Genomic DNA, 17,261 nt, shown 5'->3' with positions numbered 1-17,261 from the left:
GGGGAAATGCAAGATGTTTGCGATCCAGGCAAGGGGGCAGGAGAGGCGACTGGGAAAGCTGCCGTTCAGAGCGGTGGGAGGTAGCTTTGTTACTTCGGGATCCAGGTGGCACGAGACTGGGGGCTGTTACATAAACTAAACTTGACTCGGTTAGTGAACAAATGAAAGAGGACTTCCGAAGGTGGGTATACAAGAGTATAGACAGTGAAAATCACGGTCCTCCCGAGATTCCGGTTTGTTTTCAGTGCCTCCCCATCTTTATCACAAAGGCCTTTTTCAAGCGGGTAAATAAGGTGTTTGGGCGGGTAAAACCCCGCAAGTGAAAAAAATGATGCTGGAACATGGCCAGGGGGAGGGTGGGCTGGCGCTGCCAAACTTTAGCAACTATTACTGGGCGGCAAATATAGCCATGATTAGGAAGTGGGTAGTAGGGGAAGGGTCGGTGTGGGAGCGAGTCGAGGCAGCACCTTGTAAGGACACAAATTAAGGGCATTGATCACGGCACCTCTGTTGTTCTCGCCGGTACTCCACAAGCCCGGCGGTAGTGCGGGCCTGAGGGTCATAGAATTTACAGTGCAGAAGGAGGCCATTCGGCCCATCGAGTCTGCACCAGCCCTTACAAATATCGCCCTACTCAAGCCCACGTATCTACCCTATCCCCGTAACCCAGCAACACCCACTTAATCTTTTTTTTAAGGACTAAAAGGGCAATTTATCATGGCCAATCCACCTAGCACCCACATCTTTGGACTGTGGGAGGAAACCGGAGCACCCAGAGGAAACCCATGCAGACACGGGGAGAACGTGCAGACTCCGCACAGTGACCCAGCAGGGAATCGAACCTGGGACCCTGGAGCTATGAAGCAATTGTGCTAACCACTATGCTACCGTGCTGCCCAAAGAGTCTAGGGGCAGTGGAGGAAACATGTGAGAGCGGAGACAGCATCAGTTTGGGCTCCAATCTGTAGCAACCATCGCTTTGCCCCAGGGAGGCTAGATGGAGGGTTTTGAAGATGGCAGAGAGCAGGGATCGGGAGGATGGGAGATTTGTTTATAGATGGGAGCTTCCCCGTTTGAAGGAGTTAGAGGAGAAGTTCGAGTTGACGGGAGGGAATGGATTTAGGTATCTGCAGATTCGGGACTTCTTGCGAAGGCAGGTTCCAACCTTCCCACTCCTACCGCCTCGGGGATACAAGATAGGGTAATTTCTACAACATGGGTGGGAGAGGGGAAGGTCTCAGATATCTATAAAGAACTCATGGAGTCAGAGGAAATGCAGACAGAGGAGCTGAAGCACAAATGGGAGGATGAGTTAGGGGAAGAGATAGAGGCAGGTCTCTGGGCGGATGCATTAAGCAGGATCAACACGTCCACATCATGCACCAGGCTCAGCCTGATGCAATTTAAGGTTGTTCACCGGGCACACATGACGCTGGCCCGATGAGCAAGTTTTTTGGAACAGAAGACAGGTGTGCAAGGTGCGCGGGAGGGCTAGCGAACCATGTCTACATGTTATGGGCATGTTCGAAGCTTAGGAGATTCTGGCAGGGGTTTGCAGATGTCAAACGGTGTTAAAAACAAGGGTGGCACCGAGTCCAGAGGTGGCGAATTTTGGAGTGTCGGAGGACCCGGGAGGCTGAGAGTCATAGAAGAATGGCCTTTGCCTCCTTGGTAGCCCGGAGACGGATACTGTTAACATGGAGGGACTCGAAGCCCCTGAAATCAGAGACCTGGGTCAATGACATGGCTGGCTTCCTCAGTTTTGAGAAAATCAGGTTCGCCCTGAGAGGGTCAATGCTAGGGTTATTGTCACAAGTAAACGTCAATGAAGTTACTGTGAAAAGCCCCTAGAAATGCTGCCATGATGCCAAGGGCACTGTCCTCACCTCTGGCATTTAGCTCTTTTATCCATGTTTGAACCAAGGCTGTAATGAGATCAGGAAATTGTGGACCTGGTGGAGCCTAAACTGAGTATCAGCGAATAAATTGCTGCTAAGAAAGTGCCGCTTGATTGCACTGTTGATGACCCCGTCCACGACTTGACTCATGATCAAGAGCAGACTGATAACTGGCGGTAATTTGGGTTGAATTTGTCTTGCTTTTTGTGTACAGACATACCTGGAAAACGTTCCACATTATTGGGTAGATGTCAGTGTTGTAGCTGTACTGGAACAGCTTGGCTAGGGGTGAGGCAAGTTCTGATGCACAAGTGCTCGATACTATTGCTGGAATATTGTCAGGGCTCATAGCTATTTCAGTGTCCAGTGCCTTTAACAGTTTCTCAATATCACATGGTGTGAATCGAATTGGCTGAAAACTGATGCTGGAGACCTTCGTAAAAGGCCAAGGTGGATCATCCAATCCCTGCACTTCTGGCAGTAGATTGTTGCAAATGCTTCAGCCTCTTTTGCACTGATATGCTGGGCTCCCCTATCACTGAGGATGGGGATATTTGCAAAGCCTTCTCTTCCAGTGAGTTGTTTAATTGTGCACCACCATTCACGGCTGCATATCGCAGGACTGCAGAACTTTGATCTGATCCGTTGGTTGTGGAATCACTTAGCGCTGTCTATCACTTGCTGCTTATGCTGTTTGGCATGCAACTTGTCCCATGTTGTAGCTTCTCCTCAGTTTCAGGTATGCTTGGTGGTGCTTCTGGCATGCCTTTCTGCACTCTTCATTGAACCTCAGTTGACCCCTAGCTTGGTGGTAATGGTAGAGTGGGAGATATGCTGGGCCATGACAGATTGTGGCTGAGTACAATTCTCCCCACAGTAACTTATGGTTGCCCAGTCTTGAGTTCTAGCACTGTGATAGTGCCACTCAACATGAAGGAGAGTACACTCAATGTGAAGATGGAACAAGGACTGTGTGAGGTGGTCACTGCTACTGATACCGTTATGGACAGATGCATCTGTGGCAGGCAGGTTGTCTTTCCCTCTTGTCCAAACTAACGGAATCCAGATGGATTTTTACAAGAATAAACCATCATCATTAGACCGTTTCACCGTCTGACATGTTTGGATTTGAGCCTAGGTCCCCAGAGATTTACTCGGTCTCTGAATTACTAGTTCAGTGACAATACCACTACCCCCTGAAATTATACAGAATAAAATGGATAGTTCACGTTACCAAGTTTAAAGTTTTAACAAATGGGATAATTCTTTGTTGCATTAGATAAGAGAGCATCCTAATAATAAAACAGTGGATCAAAATAGTTCAACAGCTAGATTAAATGAAAATTGCTTATTGTCACGAGTAGGCTTCAATGAAGTTACTGTGAAAAGCCCCTAGTCGCCACGTGCCGGCGCCTGTTCGGGGAGGCTGTTACAGTAATTGAACCGTGCTGCTGGCCTGCCTTGATCGGCTTTAAAAGCCAGCGATTTAGCTCAGTGTTTATCTGGATTCAATGTCTTTGACAAACCTGCACCAGAAGAGGATGCCGTTTCAAAACAAACTTCTGGGATGCCATGTGGATAAAGGTAAGACCCACACAGAGACTGTATAAGGGTTCATTGGGCTGAATCCTGAAAGCCTGAACATACTGACCTGAAATTTAAAACACAAAAACACAGGATATGGTTAAATGATTATTTCTAGGAACCACTTACTATCTGAAAATAATAAATGTATCATTCCCACTATAATTTAATGGAACGTAGTTTATATCTCACAAGAGATGTGTTTCAGAAATTTAGAGATATGGTATGAGGGGAAAGGAAGCAGCTTAAATAGACAATTTGGTGACAAATGTCATCCAGAAGTATCAAATAGATATATTTGGGTACGTCATTTATTGCAACAGAGAATGGGGACATATTGGAGTTGGAAATCCATCAAACTGGATCAGTGGGAAGGTAATAAGCAGGGTATTAACTTAGGAAGAATAACTTTGTATGAGGTAGCATTGGGAATTATATTTTCAGGCATTAAAAAATTCTTGCAGCAGCCAAGATCGAAGAGTATTGAGCAGGCAAAGAAGTGCCTGAAGACAGCATGAGAGAACATAGAACAGTACAGCACAGAACAGGCCCTTCGGCCCTCGATGTTGTGCCGAGCTTTGTTCAAAACTAAATGAATATTTACAACTCAGAAGTGGCTGCTGGAATGAAGGGACAGCACGCAATGAAAAGCAGAAGCTGAAGCCAGTAGGTGAAACAACAGAGTTGTTCAGACATTCTCTGTGCAACCACCACAGAGTGTTACTGAAAACAGAGAGTGGAAGAGGAGGAAAAGGAGGTACTCCTTTGTGTTTTCTAACTTTTTCACCGTCTTCGTATTGGTTTTAACTCTAATATAGGGGAGGAAATTAGCTATCAGTGAGTATCTGGTGAATATTCAGTAAGTGAGCAAGATCTATTTTCCGAATAGTACTGGAATTTGTAATAACATTTATAGGTATCTAAAAGAAAATAAATAATTGAATAAAATAATGAAGTAATTAATTTCAGCTCATAAGTATGGCAGGACAGGTGGTGTGTCAATGCTGCAGCATGTGGGAGCTCAAGAATACCAGTGTTACCCAGGACAAGCACGTCACAGTAAGTATCTGCAGCTTGAGGCGCTTTGGCTTTAGAGTCATTGAGTTGGAGGTTGAGCTGCCGTTACTGCAGCACATCAGGGAGAGCAAGACTTACCTGGACACCGTGTTTCAGGTGATCACACCCATTAGGATAGGAACTTCGGTTTGGAAAGTGGTCAGGGGCAGGGGGTGTGACTGTAGCTGAGGCAGGTAAGGGAACCCACAGGGCAGGAGTGTCAGCCTCAGTTCAACAGGTTTAAGGTTCGCTCAGCTTGTTTGGATGTGGTACAGGAAGCCATTCAAGTGGGGGGAGCATGTAAGAATGTAGTGGTAGGAGATTGACATAGTTGTCTGGAGTAAGGAGTGAGATTCCAGACAGCCGAGAGAGTCATTATGAAAACCTAGGTGACTTGATCGAAACCTTTAAGATTCCAAGGGGTATTGACAGGGTGGATGTGGACAGGCTGTTTCGAGAACTAGTGGTCACTTTTTAAAAATAAGGGGTTGCTCATTTAAGACAGAGATGAAGAGAAATAGTTTCCCTCAGAGGGTCGTGAGTGTCTGGAACTTTCTTCCTCAAGAGGCAGTGGAAACAGAAGCTTCAAATATTTTTTAAGGCAGATCTAGATAAATTCTTAATGAACTAGTGGGTGAACGGTTATCGGGAGTAGGTAGGAATGTGGAGTTGAGGTTCCAATCAGACCAGCCATGATCTTCTTGAATGGTAGGGCAGTCTCGAGGGCCAAGAGGTCTACTCCTAATTTGTATGTTCGCAAAGGTGGATGGCCCATAATAGGTTGGGATGTGTGGAAAAAGAGGCACAACAGGTTGCCCACTGTGGGATTGGAGGTGATGGGAAATATGAAACAGATAAAAGATGAAAAGATTATCACACACAACTGAAAGCAATCAATAAAGACTATTGGTCCAGATCTTGTGGTCAGCATCAAAGCAGAGGTGTATACCACTGACTGTGTGCAAAACTATGTCCCTGCCTTTCTCATTGGCTGCAGTGGGAATGTGCTCTTCCGGGGTTAGGTGATGCCATCAGTTCCAGGGAAAGGAGAACAATCCTGTTGATTAAAGGGCTATACTTCTGACTTCCGGTGGCGGCCATGGAGGAGTAGGTCGCACATTTGATAGCTCCCGCCTGTGACGGACTTGTGTACCCTTTTCCCCAAGTTTTTCCCCGATTTTATGGGATAAATCGGTGAAGAGTGAGACAGGAAGGAGAAATCTCCCTCTGGTGTATGGAGAATTGGACCAGAAGTGGGCGTGTGAGAAGACAATGTCCTATAAGGAAGACGCGAGCAGAGCTGGTAACGTGGGAAAGCATGGTGGAGAGCAAGGGCCGCGGGGAGACGGCACAGTGGCCGACGGAGCAGCTGATGAAGTTTTTCAAAGATTGCTTCGCCAAGCTGAAGGAGGACACGCAGGACCCGATTCAGACTTCGATTGATCAAGTTGTGCAGAATCAAGAGGCTCACGGGAGAGCGATCCAGGAGGTGGGGAAAAAGGTGTCCGAGCACAAGGAGTACATAACTGGCTGGAGACAGAGGTGGAGATGATGAACGACTGCCAGAAAAGAATGGAGGAGAAGCTGGAGGATCTGGAGAACAGGTCCAGGAGGCAGAATCTTGGAATTGGCAGCCTCCCTGAAGGCAGTGAGGGATCGGACGCGAGGACTTATGAGACAGACATGCTGGAGAAGTTGATGGGGGCTGAGGCGTTCCCGGCCCCTGGAAGTGGATAGAGCGCACAGAGTCCTCGCAGCCCCGAGCAAACGAGCCGCCGAGGGCCATGGTGGTACACTTTCACCGATTCCTGGACAAGGAACATGTTCTGCGGTGGGCCAAGAAGGAACGGAGCAGCAAATGAGAGAACTGTGACCTGCGCATTTATCAGGACCTGGGCGTGGATTTAGCCAAGAGGAGAGCTGGGTTTAATTGGGCAAAAACGGCCCTCTTTAAGAAGGGGGTAAAATTTGGGATGCTGAACCCAGCCCGTCTGTGGGTCACACATGAGGAACGGGACTTCTACTTTGAAACACCAGACAAATAATGGACTTTTATTAGAGAAAAGAGGCTGGAGGTGAATTAAAAGACACTGAAAACTTGGAGAAGTACTGTGGCGGCGATTTGTTGTGCTGGGTTGTATAAATATAAGTAGTGCTATGTGTAATAAGGGGCTGTTTGGATAGCTAAAGGAGTAACTTTGTCTTGCAGGGAGCTGGTTAGAGGGGAGATGGGCTTTGGGGTTGGTTCTGCTTTTTGGGTGATTGTTTTTCTAAAGTGGCTGTTTCTTCACTGTTTTTTCTGATGTTTGTTTACTGGGGAATGTGATGCTTTTAACATGTTTGTCCATGTGGGGGGGAGGGGAGAGAACATTTGGGAGACAGACTGCTTGGTGCCAGGAGCGGGCGCTATCAAGTCAGCAAGGGTCAGCTGACTCTCAGAAGCGCAGTGGGGGTGAGCAGGTGTTAAGCAGGAGCTTGAGTTGGGGGGGTTGGGTTTCTAGTGTTGTTGCTAGGGAGGGGGGGGGGGTGGAGCTGCTTTGCTGACAGGGGAGGAACTGTTACTAGGGGACAAATGGGAGGTTGGGAACGGTGACTGCCCGAGGGGGGCTCGTGAAGGCAGAGGGCGCAAACTAGAGGCTGGCCTAAAAAGGGTGATGGCTAGTTGGCGAGGGGGGGGGGGGGGGGGGGGGGGGGGGGGTGTCAGAGGGCTGAATGGGCCACTCAAGAGGGCTCGCGTGTTTGCGTATTTGAGGGGGCTGAAGGCAGACGTGGCAATGCTACAAGAGACACACCTAAAGGTTACATACCAGGCGAGATTGAGAAAGGGGTGCGTCAGCCAGGTATTCCACTCAGGGCTGGACTCAAAGACCAGGAGGGTAGCAATCTTGATCAACAAATGAGTGGCATTCGAGGCAGGGAGAATGGTGTCAGACAAGGCGGGTAGGTACATAATGGTGAGTGGGAAGTTGGAGAGGGTGCGGGTGGCACTCGTGAACATATCTGTTCCGAATTGGGACGATGTGGAATTTATGAGGCCGGTTTTAGGTAAGATCCCAGGCTTAGAGTCACATAACCTGATCATGGGAGGAGACTTTAACAGTCATTGATCCGGAATTGGACCAGCCAAAATCCAGGACAGGGAGGAGGCCAGCTGCTGCAAAGGAATTGAAGGGGTTTGTGCTAGCGGACGAAGCGATCTGTGGGCGGGTTAAGTTCATCCAGAACTACCTGGAAACAAATGATGCGGGGGAGGTCTCTGCAGCGATGGTTTGGGAAGCTCTGAAGCCAATGGTCAGAGGGGAATTAATCTTGATACGGGCCCACAAAGAAAAGGCGGAACGGGCTGAGAGGGATAGATTAGTGGAGGAGATACTCCAGATGGACAGGAGATAATCGGAGGCCCTGGACGCGGGGCTACTGAGGGTGCGCCGTAGGTTACAGGCAGAGTTTGGGCTGTTGACCACAGGGAAAGCGGTGGAACAGTTGACGAAGGCAAAGGGGGCGATTTATGAGTACGGAGAAAAGGCAAGCAGAATGTTGGCGCACCAGCTCAGGAAAAGGGAGGCGGCCAGGGAGATAGGGAAAGTAAAGAGTAGAGGTGGGAATACTGTCCTGGACCCAGCTGGGGTGAACAAGGTGTAGTAAATTATATGAGGCAGAATCCCCGGCTGGGGTGGAGGAGATGAGGCAGTTTTTGGACCAGTTGAGGTTCCCGAGGGTAGATGAGGATCTGGTGGAAGGGCCCCAATTGAGATTGAGGAAATAATCAAGGGCTGAAGGGCATGCAGCCGGGCAAGGCACTGGGGCCTGACGGCTACCCGGTGGAATTCTATAAGACGTTTTTAGAGATATTGAGCCCACTGCTGGTGAGGACATTTAATGAAGCAAGAGAGGGGAGTCCTCCCCCCAACAATGTGACAGGCCTCGATTTGATTGATTCTGAAACGGGAGAAGAATCGGAGCAATGCTGGATAAGATACTGGCCACAAGGATAGAGGACTGTGTCCCGGGAATGATAGGGGAAGACCAGACGGGATTTGTAAAGGGCAGGCAACTCAAGGCCAATGTTCGAAGGCTTTTAAATGCTATTATGATGCCCTCAGAAGGAGGGGAGGATGTGGTGGTAGCGATGGATGTGGAGAAGGCTTTTGATTGGGTGGAGTGGAATTACCTGTGGGAGGCGCTGGGAAGGTTTGGGTTTGGTGACGGCTTTATTGACTGGGCGCGGGGTGCGGTTGCTCTATCAGGTACCAGTCGTGAGTGTGGGTACGAATTGGCTGAGGTCGGGATACTTTAAACTACACCGAGGGACGAGGCAAGGGTGCCCCCTCTCCCTGTTACTGTTTTCTCTGGCCATAGAGCCACTGGCCATGGCGTTAAGAGGCTCCAGGAACTGGAAAGGCTGTGAAGAGACTGGGAGAGCTGCCGCTTAGAATGGCATGGAAGAGCTTTCGATACCTGGGAATCCAGGTGGCCCGGAAATGGGAGGCACTGCACAAGTTAAGCCTATCCTGGCTCATAGAGCAAATGGAAGGGGACTTTAAGAGATGGGACATGCTCCCGCTATCACTAGCGGGGAGGGTACAGACCGAGAAAATGACGTTCCTCCCCAGATTTCTGTTTGTCTTTCGGTGCCTCCCATCTTCATCCCAAAGGCCTTTTTCAACCGGGTGAATAATGTTATTTCGGGCTTTGTATGGACGGGTAAAACCCCGTGAGTGACGAAAGTGCGATTATGCTATCCACAATGCTACCGTGCTGGCACTGCCAAACTTCTGCAATTACTACTGGGCGGCTAGCATAGCCATGATTAGGAAGTGGGTAGTGGGGGAGGGGTCAGCATGGGAGCGGATGGAGGCGGCGTCATGCAAAGACACCAGTTTGGGAGCACTGATAACGGCACCACTTCCGTTCTCGCCAGCCCGATACACCACAAGTCCGGTGGTGGCGGCGGCTCTGAGAATCAAGGGGCAGTGGAGGAGATATAAGACAGTGGAAGGAGCATCGGTTTGGACCCCAATTTATAACAATCATCGGTTTGTCCCGAGTAGGCTAGATGGTGGGTTCCGGAGTTGGCAGAGGGCAGGAATTAGAAGGATGGGGGATCTATTTATAGATGGGACCTTTCCCAGCTTGAAAGCCTTGGAGGATAAATTTGAATTGCCAGCAGGGAATGGTTTTAGGTATTTGCAGGTGCGAGACTTCTTGAGAAAACAGGTGCTGGCCTTTCCGCTGCTGCCGCCATGGAGGATACAAGACAGAGTAGTCTCCAGTACCTGGGTGGGAGAGGGGAAGGTATCGGATATTAACCAGGAGCTTTCGGAGGCGGAGGAAACTCCGATGGAGGAGCTTAAGGACAAGTGGGACGACGAACTAGGAGAGATAGAGGCGGGTCTATGGGCGGGGGCACTAAGCAGGGTTAATATCTCCTCATCATGTGCCAGGCTCAGCCTGATACCATTTAAGCTAGTCCACCGGGCACACATGACAGCGGCTAGGATGAGCAAGTTTTTCAGGGTACAAGATAGGTGTGCAAGGTGCGCGGGAAGCCCAGCAAATCATGTTTTGGGCATGCCCGAAGCTTAGAGGGTTTTGGCAGGGTTTTGCTAAGGCAATGTCCATGGTGCTAAAAACACGGGTGGTGCCGAGTCCGGAGTTGGAATCTTTGAAGTGTCGGAAGAGCCTGGAGTTTAAGGGGCGAAAGAGGCTGACGTCTTGGCCTTTGCCTCCCTGGTAGCCCGGAGACGGATCTTGTTTATGTGGAGGGACTCAAAGCCCCCGAGTGTAGAGGCCTGGGTTCGTGACAGTCAGTTTCTCAGTCTCGAGAAAATAAAGTTCACCTTAAGAGGGTCAATGGTCGGGTTCACCCGGAGGTGGCAGCCGTTCGTCGAATTTCTTGGGGAAAATTAAAATGTTAGCAGATGCAGTATTCCGGTGGGGGGGGGGTGGGGAGATTGTTGTTTTATGATTGGGGTGTGTGAAGATTGAGATGGGGGGGGAAATGTTTATTATACCATGCTGATGTCATTGTCTATGTTATTTTCATAAAAATTTTCAAATACCGTAATAAAAATATTTAAAGAAAAAGGGCTACACTTCTGAGCAGGCTCTGTGTAAGTGTTGGGCAATCAGTCCATGTTTTCGCACTGACAGGTCCTGGCAGGGCCATCACTGTGGGGTTCATCCCAGAGTCCATTCAGGCATAGAGCAACTTCCAGACCTGAATCCATATGGGCTCCCTCGAAGCTGAGACATCGTTGGGCCCCTCAATAGCAGCTAACATCTTAGCTTTTGCTGGGATCATAAGATCAGGGCCATTATGTTTTTTAACCTTATTCTTAGTCAACAGGGAGGCCAAAATGTTGCAATAGCTGTGCTTGGTGATGTAGTGAAGGATTTTAGACTTTAAAGCTCCACATGGTGGTGCTGATTCTAATAGCAGGATATTGTGACACTGCTCAATTTACAATGAGAAGTCTTAATAAAGCAGCACCTACAGATATAACAAGGAATGCTGAAAGCCAACAGTTGATGACATTTTATCAGAAATCTCACAAGAAATGTTTAGCTATCTTTAAAACAGAGCATGCAGTTCACTCATCAATGTTTAAAGATCAGGAGTGAACTGGGCGACACCCATAGTTCAGTTCCCATTTTAAAATCAGATGTGTTGTCCGTATTTTTACTTTACATGGTGAATTATAGTACAATTTTAGCAATTTGTAAAGCCGAGTAAAGTTGGTTGCAGTATAGGGATTTATCTGCTATGAAACTAGAAGGTGCAAATTTTAAATTGCCAACACTAATATATCTAAAGCTTGACAAAGGCAGATTCCATTATAGGTGTGGATAGAGAACGCATAATAGAAAACTGTAAAGAATCACAGAAAATTATAAATAAAACCAAGGAGAAATATCTGAATTTATAATGAGGATTGAATACATTTATGTATTTTACAGTCTATTTTTCCTTTTAAAAAAATATTATATTGCACATCAAGCTGTTAACTGTACTTCACCTAAAGGCTACACTTGATTTTAATACCTCATGAAATGCCACAGGGGGATAACTGATAGTGACAGGCAGAGTAAATGAAAATATGATTGATACAGTGACACATAGAAAGAGAGAAAAGTAGATATCGAGCTGCAGCAAGTTAGTAATGCTATTCTAACAGCCTGTTATTCTTACATCCTCCACAGGCTGGCACTATATCAAAAAATTGCACTGCAGACTTCTTATTTCCTGCAGAGATTTAGTCAAATGACAAAATAGACGAGCCAATAAGCTGATTGAGGTTTTAGAAACAGATAGTGGGCAACAGTTTGTGAACCATTATTAACAACTAAAGCTAAGTTTGATGCAAAACTTGAGTTCTTCAGAATAATCATCTGAAGCCCAAGCATTGTCAAGTTTGTGGGCATGGTAATATCACCACCTTGTGCAAACAGCAGCCAGTGCCAACATCATTGCTGCAAGATGCCAAATAGAAAGCTGAAGAACTGCAATATGATTGCTGCATGCATTGATATTAATGGTATGTCGGCAACAAATAATTATATATTACAAAATGATCAATGCCCATTACCTAAAGCGTGCTTGAAGCTTCCAGCCACAAATGCATTGTGGCCATTAAGTACACAAAGTGCATGGTTGTCTGGGTGTTTCAGCATTAGGCGCAGGCAAAAACGATGGTGCCTCAGGTCTTGAGAGTGTATAGTAACTTGGTTAAAGATATTCCAAAGTTGAGGTCTGTTCACATTTTCCATCACCATGACCCTTGAAGGAACAGCAAAACAAACATGTCAATTCTTCAACAAACAAACAAAAATGGTTTCTTAAAGACTGATTACTTTGTTAAAATTATTTTATGATAATCAAAGCATATTTCAACTCAAATGATCAATTTTAGAGCAGAGGGAGGATTATGACCGAAAGAAAATTAAGACAAAGACTCGAGCAGCACTGTTACAAAGACTTCATCTGGAGCCCTTTATTAAATCACCCAATGTCAATTTGTGAAATTTGATGGTTAACTCAACTTCTTTTATGAACACCACTCAGAATGAAAAGTTCCTTATAATGTGTCTGCATGATTTTTTAAAAATCTCAAAGTACTAAAGGAACCAAACAGAATGTGGCCCTTTGCAGGTGTACACATTTGAGTCTGTTCAACATTTTAACAGCCTAGTTTGCAATTAGTACATAGGCCCTGTACTGCTCAGTACCTTGCAAGGCTCCCTCCAATTAACCTCTCCAAGTTCAATTTCCAGTTTTCACCGAAGTTGAAAAACCCACATCTAATTATTGGCGTAAAATGAATGAAAATGAAAATGAAAATAACTTATTGTCACGAGTAGGCTTCAATGAAATTACTGTGAAAAGCCCCTAGTCACCACATTCCGGTGCCTGTCCAGGTACGGGAATCGAACCGTGCTGCTGGCCTGCTTGAGATTTAGCCAGCGATTTAGCCCAGTGAGCTAAACCAGCCCCTAGCAGTAATCACTACTTTATGCATGAAAAAAAGATAGCTGACAACCATCAAGTTTGTAATATATTGGGCAGCAAGGTGGCACAGTGGGTTAGCACTGCTGCCTCACGGCGCCAGGGTCTCAGGTTCAATCCCAGCTCTGGTTGACTGTCCGTGTTGAGTTTGCACATTCTCCCCGTGTCTGCATGGGTTTCGCCCCCACAACCCAAAGATATGCAGGCTAGGTGGATAGGCCACACTAAATTGCCCCTTAATTGGAAAAAATGAATTGGGTACTCTAAATTAATTTTTTAGAAGTTTGTAATATATAAAGGGAATTATTATTAGATTGTAGTTTCCACAAATAGAAATCCAGGAACACTGGCTGGACATGAGCTTGTAAATTTACTTGCATTATTTTTTTGTAAATGGGTAAAAAAATTAAGGTGAAATGAAGATAGCTTGAATGATTTCAGTTTTCAAACTTTGAGGAAAATTCCACTTGTACTCGGGAGAGTCTGACCTTTTATTTGTAGTAGTTAAGTTACCAGTTTAAAGCAAAAATGAAGGCCATAGTGAAATTGAGAAAGACCTTTCAATTGCTTTTTTAAATGATTTAGATGCTCCAAATAGTTCAGCTAGGAGCAGTGACAAGTTATGTATACTTTATAATATAAATTTAGAGTTCCCAATTTAGCATGGCCAATTCACCTACCCTGCACATCTTTGGGTTGTGGGGTGAGACCCACACAGACACGGGGTAGAATGCTCAAACCCTAAAGGAAACACTGACCGAGGGCCGGGATCGAACCCGGGTCCTTAGCGCCGTCAGGCAGCAGTGCTAACCACTGCTCCACCATGCCGCCCTTGTGACGAATTATAATAATACTGTAAACTGAAAGGCAAATGTGTTCAACCTAGCTCTGTTATATTAGATCTGCACTCAATGTACATTCAGACATGTTCAGAATGGACAGCTGGCTCAAATTCCAAATACATCAATTTTGACAACAACAACTATGTGTATTTATAACACTGAATGTAGTAGAACATCCTAATGTGTTTAGCAGAGATGTCATCAATAAAATATGTGTGAGACCAAACTATGGAAGGAGAAATCAAGGTAGATGTCACAAACTTGGTCAAAGAGATAAGTTTTGAAAAGCATCTTAAAAGAGGAGAAAGGCAGGTGGAGAGGTTTCGGGAGGGAGGTTAAGAGCCAATGGTGGAACAGTTATAACCAGGTATACACAAGAGGCCAGAACTGGAGGAGTGCAAAGATCTCAAAAGGTCACAAAAAAAGTGAGGGATGAGGCCATTGAGAGATTTGAAAAAAGGCTGAGAATTTTAAAATTGACCCATTGTCAGATCACGAGCCAGTAAAGAAGTTCAGAAATGCTTTTCTATTTTGAATTTTCTTCAGAGTTATTTCAATGGATTGATTCAGAACTACGTTATTCTCTTGGCAAAAGGTCTGGAATTTTGAATATTGGGCAAAGACAATTTTTTGTTCTTTATATAGGAAACCATTTCACTTAGATTATATTTTTAAAACACTAAAAAGAGCAAATATTGTGGCAATTTGTTCCCAGTATTCAAAACTATAACAGCTTAATAATTGAACTAGTTGCGACATTAAGGCACATGGAAATCATGCCATTACAAATTGCACAGATAAACAGCATATTGTCCAGACATCGACAGACATATCCTCTTGATGAAAGCTGTGCAAGTCAGCCCTCCAGTGAATATAATGAATTTTCTAGCCTCGATTTTTTTTTAAAAATAAATTTAAATATAATTTTATATAAATTTTATATAAATATAAATTTAATTTTTTTTTTTTAAAAGAGTACTCAATCCACCTAACCCGCACATCTTTGGGTTGTGGGGATGAAACCCACGCAGACACGGGTGAATGTGCAAACTCCACACAGACAGTGACCTGTGGCTGGGATCGAACCCGGGTCCTCAGCGATGAAGGCAGCAGTGCTAACCATTGTGCCATCCCGCCGCCCCTGCCTCGATTTATTTCAACAGCATTTCTTTCATTAACAAAGCTTCAGCTTCATTCGTTCAGTGGAGACAAATTGCAATGCCTGGGACATGGATGATGCAGAAGATGAAACAGAAAAGTAACAGCTGCTTAAAAAGTCAAATTCAGGTTATAGAACATAGAACAGTACAGCACAGAACAGGCCCTTCGGCCCTCAATGTTGAGCCGAGCAATGATCACCCTACTCAAACCCACGTATCCACCCTATACCCGTAACCCAACAACCCCCCCTTAACCTTACTTTTTAGGACACTACGGGCAATTTAGCATGGCCAATCCACCTAACCCGCACATCTTTGGTCTGTGGGAGGAAACCGGAGCACCCGGAGGAAACCCACGCACACACGGGGAGGACGTGCAGACTCCGTACAGACAGTGACCCAGCCGGGAATCGAACCTGGGACCCTGGAGCTGTGAAGCATTTATGCTAACCACCATGCTACCGTGCTGCCCCTGTGCTGGTTGATGACACAGAAATAGGCTATTGTGCCATCCAAAAAAGTGCTATCTGCCAGGACCCACTTCCCAGCTTAGTTAGTCAAAAGCCTGTAAGAACCATTCAGAGTGCAGACCCAAGTATCTTTGAAATACGATGATTTCCAGGCAGTTAAATCCTGATCCCCACCACCTTCTGGAAGAAAACAATTTTCAACTCTCCTCAAATCACTGAACTCGCTGTGAAGGAAAATAGGTCCTTTCAATCCACACTCATAATTTTGATTCAGTTCAATTAAATCTCCGCTCAGTCTCTTCTGTTCCAAAGAAAACAACCCCAGGTTATCCAGTCTTTCCTTAAAGTTCTCCAGTCCTGGCAAAATCCTTATAAAACCCAGAAGCCTCAGATAAACTTGTATCTGAGATCACCACTGCGGATGTCAGAGCAGCCTTCTCGAAGGTCAACTCTCGGAAAGCCACTGGCCCGGATGGGGTACCCAGACAAGCACTCGGGTCTTGCGCGGATCAGCTGGCGGGGGTATTCGCAGACATCATCAACCTCTCTTTACAACAATCTGAGGTTCCTATCTGCTTCAGGAAGATGACCATCATCCCTGTACCAAAACAAAGCCAAGCAGCATGCCTTAATGACTATCGTCCAGTGGCTCTGACATCCATCATCATGAAGTGCTTCGAAAGGTTAGTCATGGCACGAATCAACTCCAGCCTCCCGGATTGCCTTGATTCACTACAGTTTGCCTACCGCTGCAACAGGTCCACAGCAGACCCCATCTCCATGGCCCTGCACTCTACCCTGGAACACCTAGATAACAGACACCCATGTCAGACTCCTATTTATCGACTACAGCTCAGCCTTCAACACCATCATTCCTACAAAACTCATCTACAAACTTCGTGGCCTTGGCCTCGGCTCCTCCCTCTGTGACTGGATCCTGAACTTTCTAATCCACAGGCCTCAATCAGTAAGGATAGGCAACAACTCCTCCTTCACGATCATCCTCAACGCCGGTGCCCCACAAGGCTTTGTCCTCAGTTCCCTACTATACTCCTTGTACACCTATGCCTGTGTGGCCAAATTCCCCTCCAACTCGATTTTCAAATTTGCTGATGACACCACAGTAGTGGGTCAGATTTCAAAAAATGACGAGACAGAGTACAGGAATGAGATAGAGAATCTGGTGAACTGGTGCAACGACAATAATCTCTCCCTCAATGTCAACAAAACAAAGGAGATTGTCACCGACTTCGGGAAGCGTAGTGGAGAACATGCCCCTGTCTACATCAATGGGAACGAAGTAGAAAGGGTCGAGAGCTTCAAGTTTTTAGGTGTCCGGATCACCAACAACCTGTACTGGTCACCCTCTGCTGACACAATAGTTAAGAAAGCCCACCAACAACTCTACTTCCTCAGAAGACTAAGGAAATTTGGCATGTCACCTATGACCCTCACCAACTTCTACAGATGCACCATAGAAAGCATTGTTTCTGGTTGTATCACAGCTTGGTATGGATCCTGCTCTGCCCAAGACCGCAGGAAATTACAAAAGGGCGTGAATGTAGACTAATCCATCACGCAAACCAACCTCCCATCCATTGACTGTCTACAATTCCCGCTGCCTTGGAAAGGAAGCCAGCATAATTAAGGACCCCACGCACCCTGGACATACTCTCTTCCACCTTCTTCCGTCAGGAAAAAGGTACTAAAGTTTGAGGTCACGTACCAACCGACTCAAGAACAGC

At 46.2% G+C, this 17,261-nt stretch overlaps 1 protein-coding gene across 5 annotated transcripts in view; it reads right to left on the bottom strand.

Moving 5' to 3' along the window:
- The window catches only part of gtf3c3 (general transcription factor IIIC, polypeptide 3), an 88,884-nt gene that overhangs the window by 10,495 nt on the left and 61,128 nt on the right, over positions 1–17,261 (bottom strand). For 3 of the 5 annotated variants that reach the window (XM_038789107.1, XM_038789108.1, XM_038789109.1), the window contains exons 15-16: positions 12,128–12,318; positions 3,425–3,549 (exon numbers count right to left, since the gene is read on the bottom strand). In XM_038789107.1, the coding sequence (XP_038645035.1) occupies positions 3,425–3,549; positions 12,128–12,318 (316 nt within the window). The remainder of the gene's footprint in view (positions 1–3,424; positions 3,550–12,127; positions 12,319–17,261) is intronic. The other 2 variants (XR_005459741.1, XR_005459742.1) reach the window with 1 other exon arrangement.

This window comes from Scyliorhinus canicula, chromosome 2, assembly GCF_902713615.1.
Source record: "Scyliorhinus canicula chromosome 2, sScyCan1.1, whole genome shotgun sequence".
Lineage (NCBI taxonomy): Eukaryota > Metazoa > Chordata > Chondrichthyes > Carcharhiniformes > Scyliorhinidae > Scyliorhinus > Scyliorhinus canicula.
This window is presented reverse-complemented; position numbering and strand designations above follow the sequence as displayed.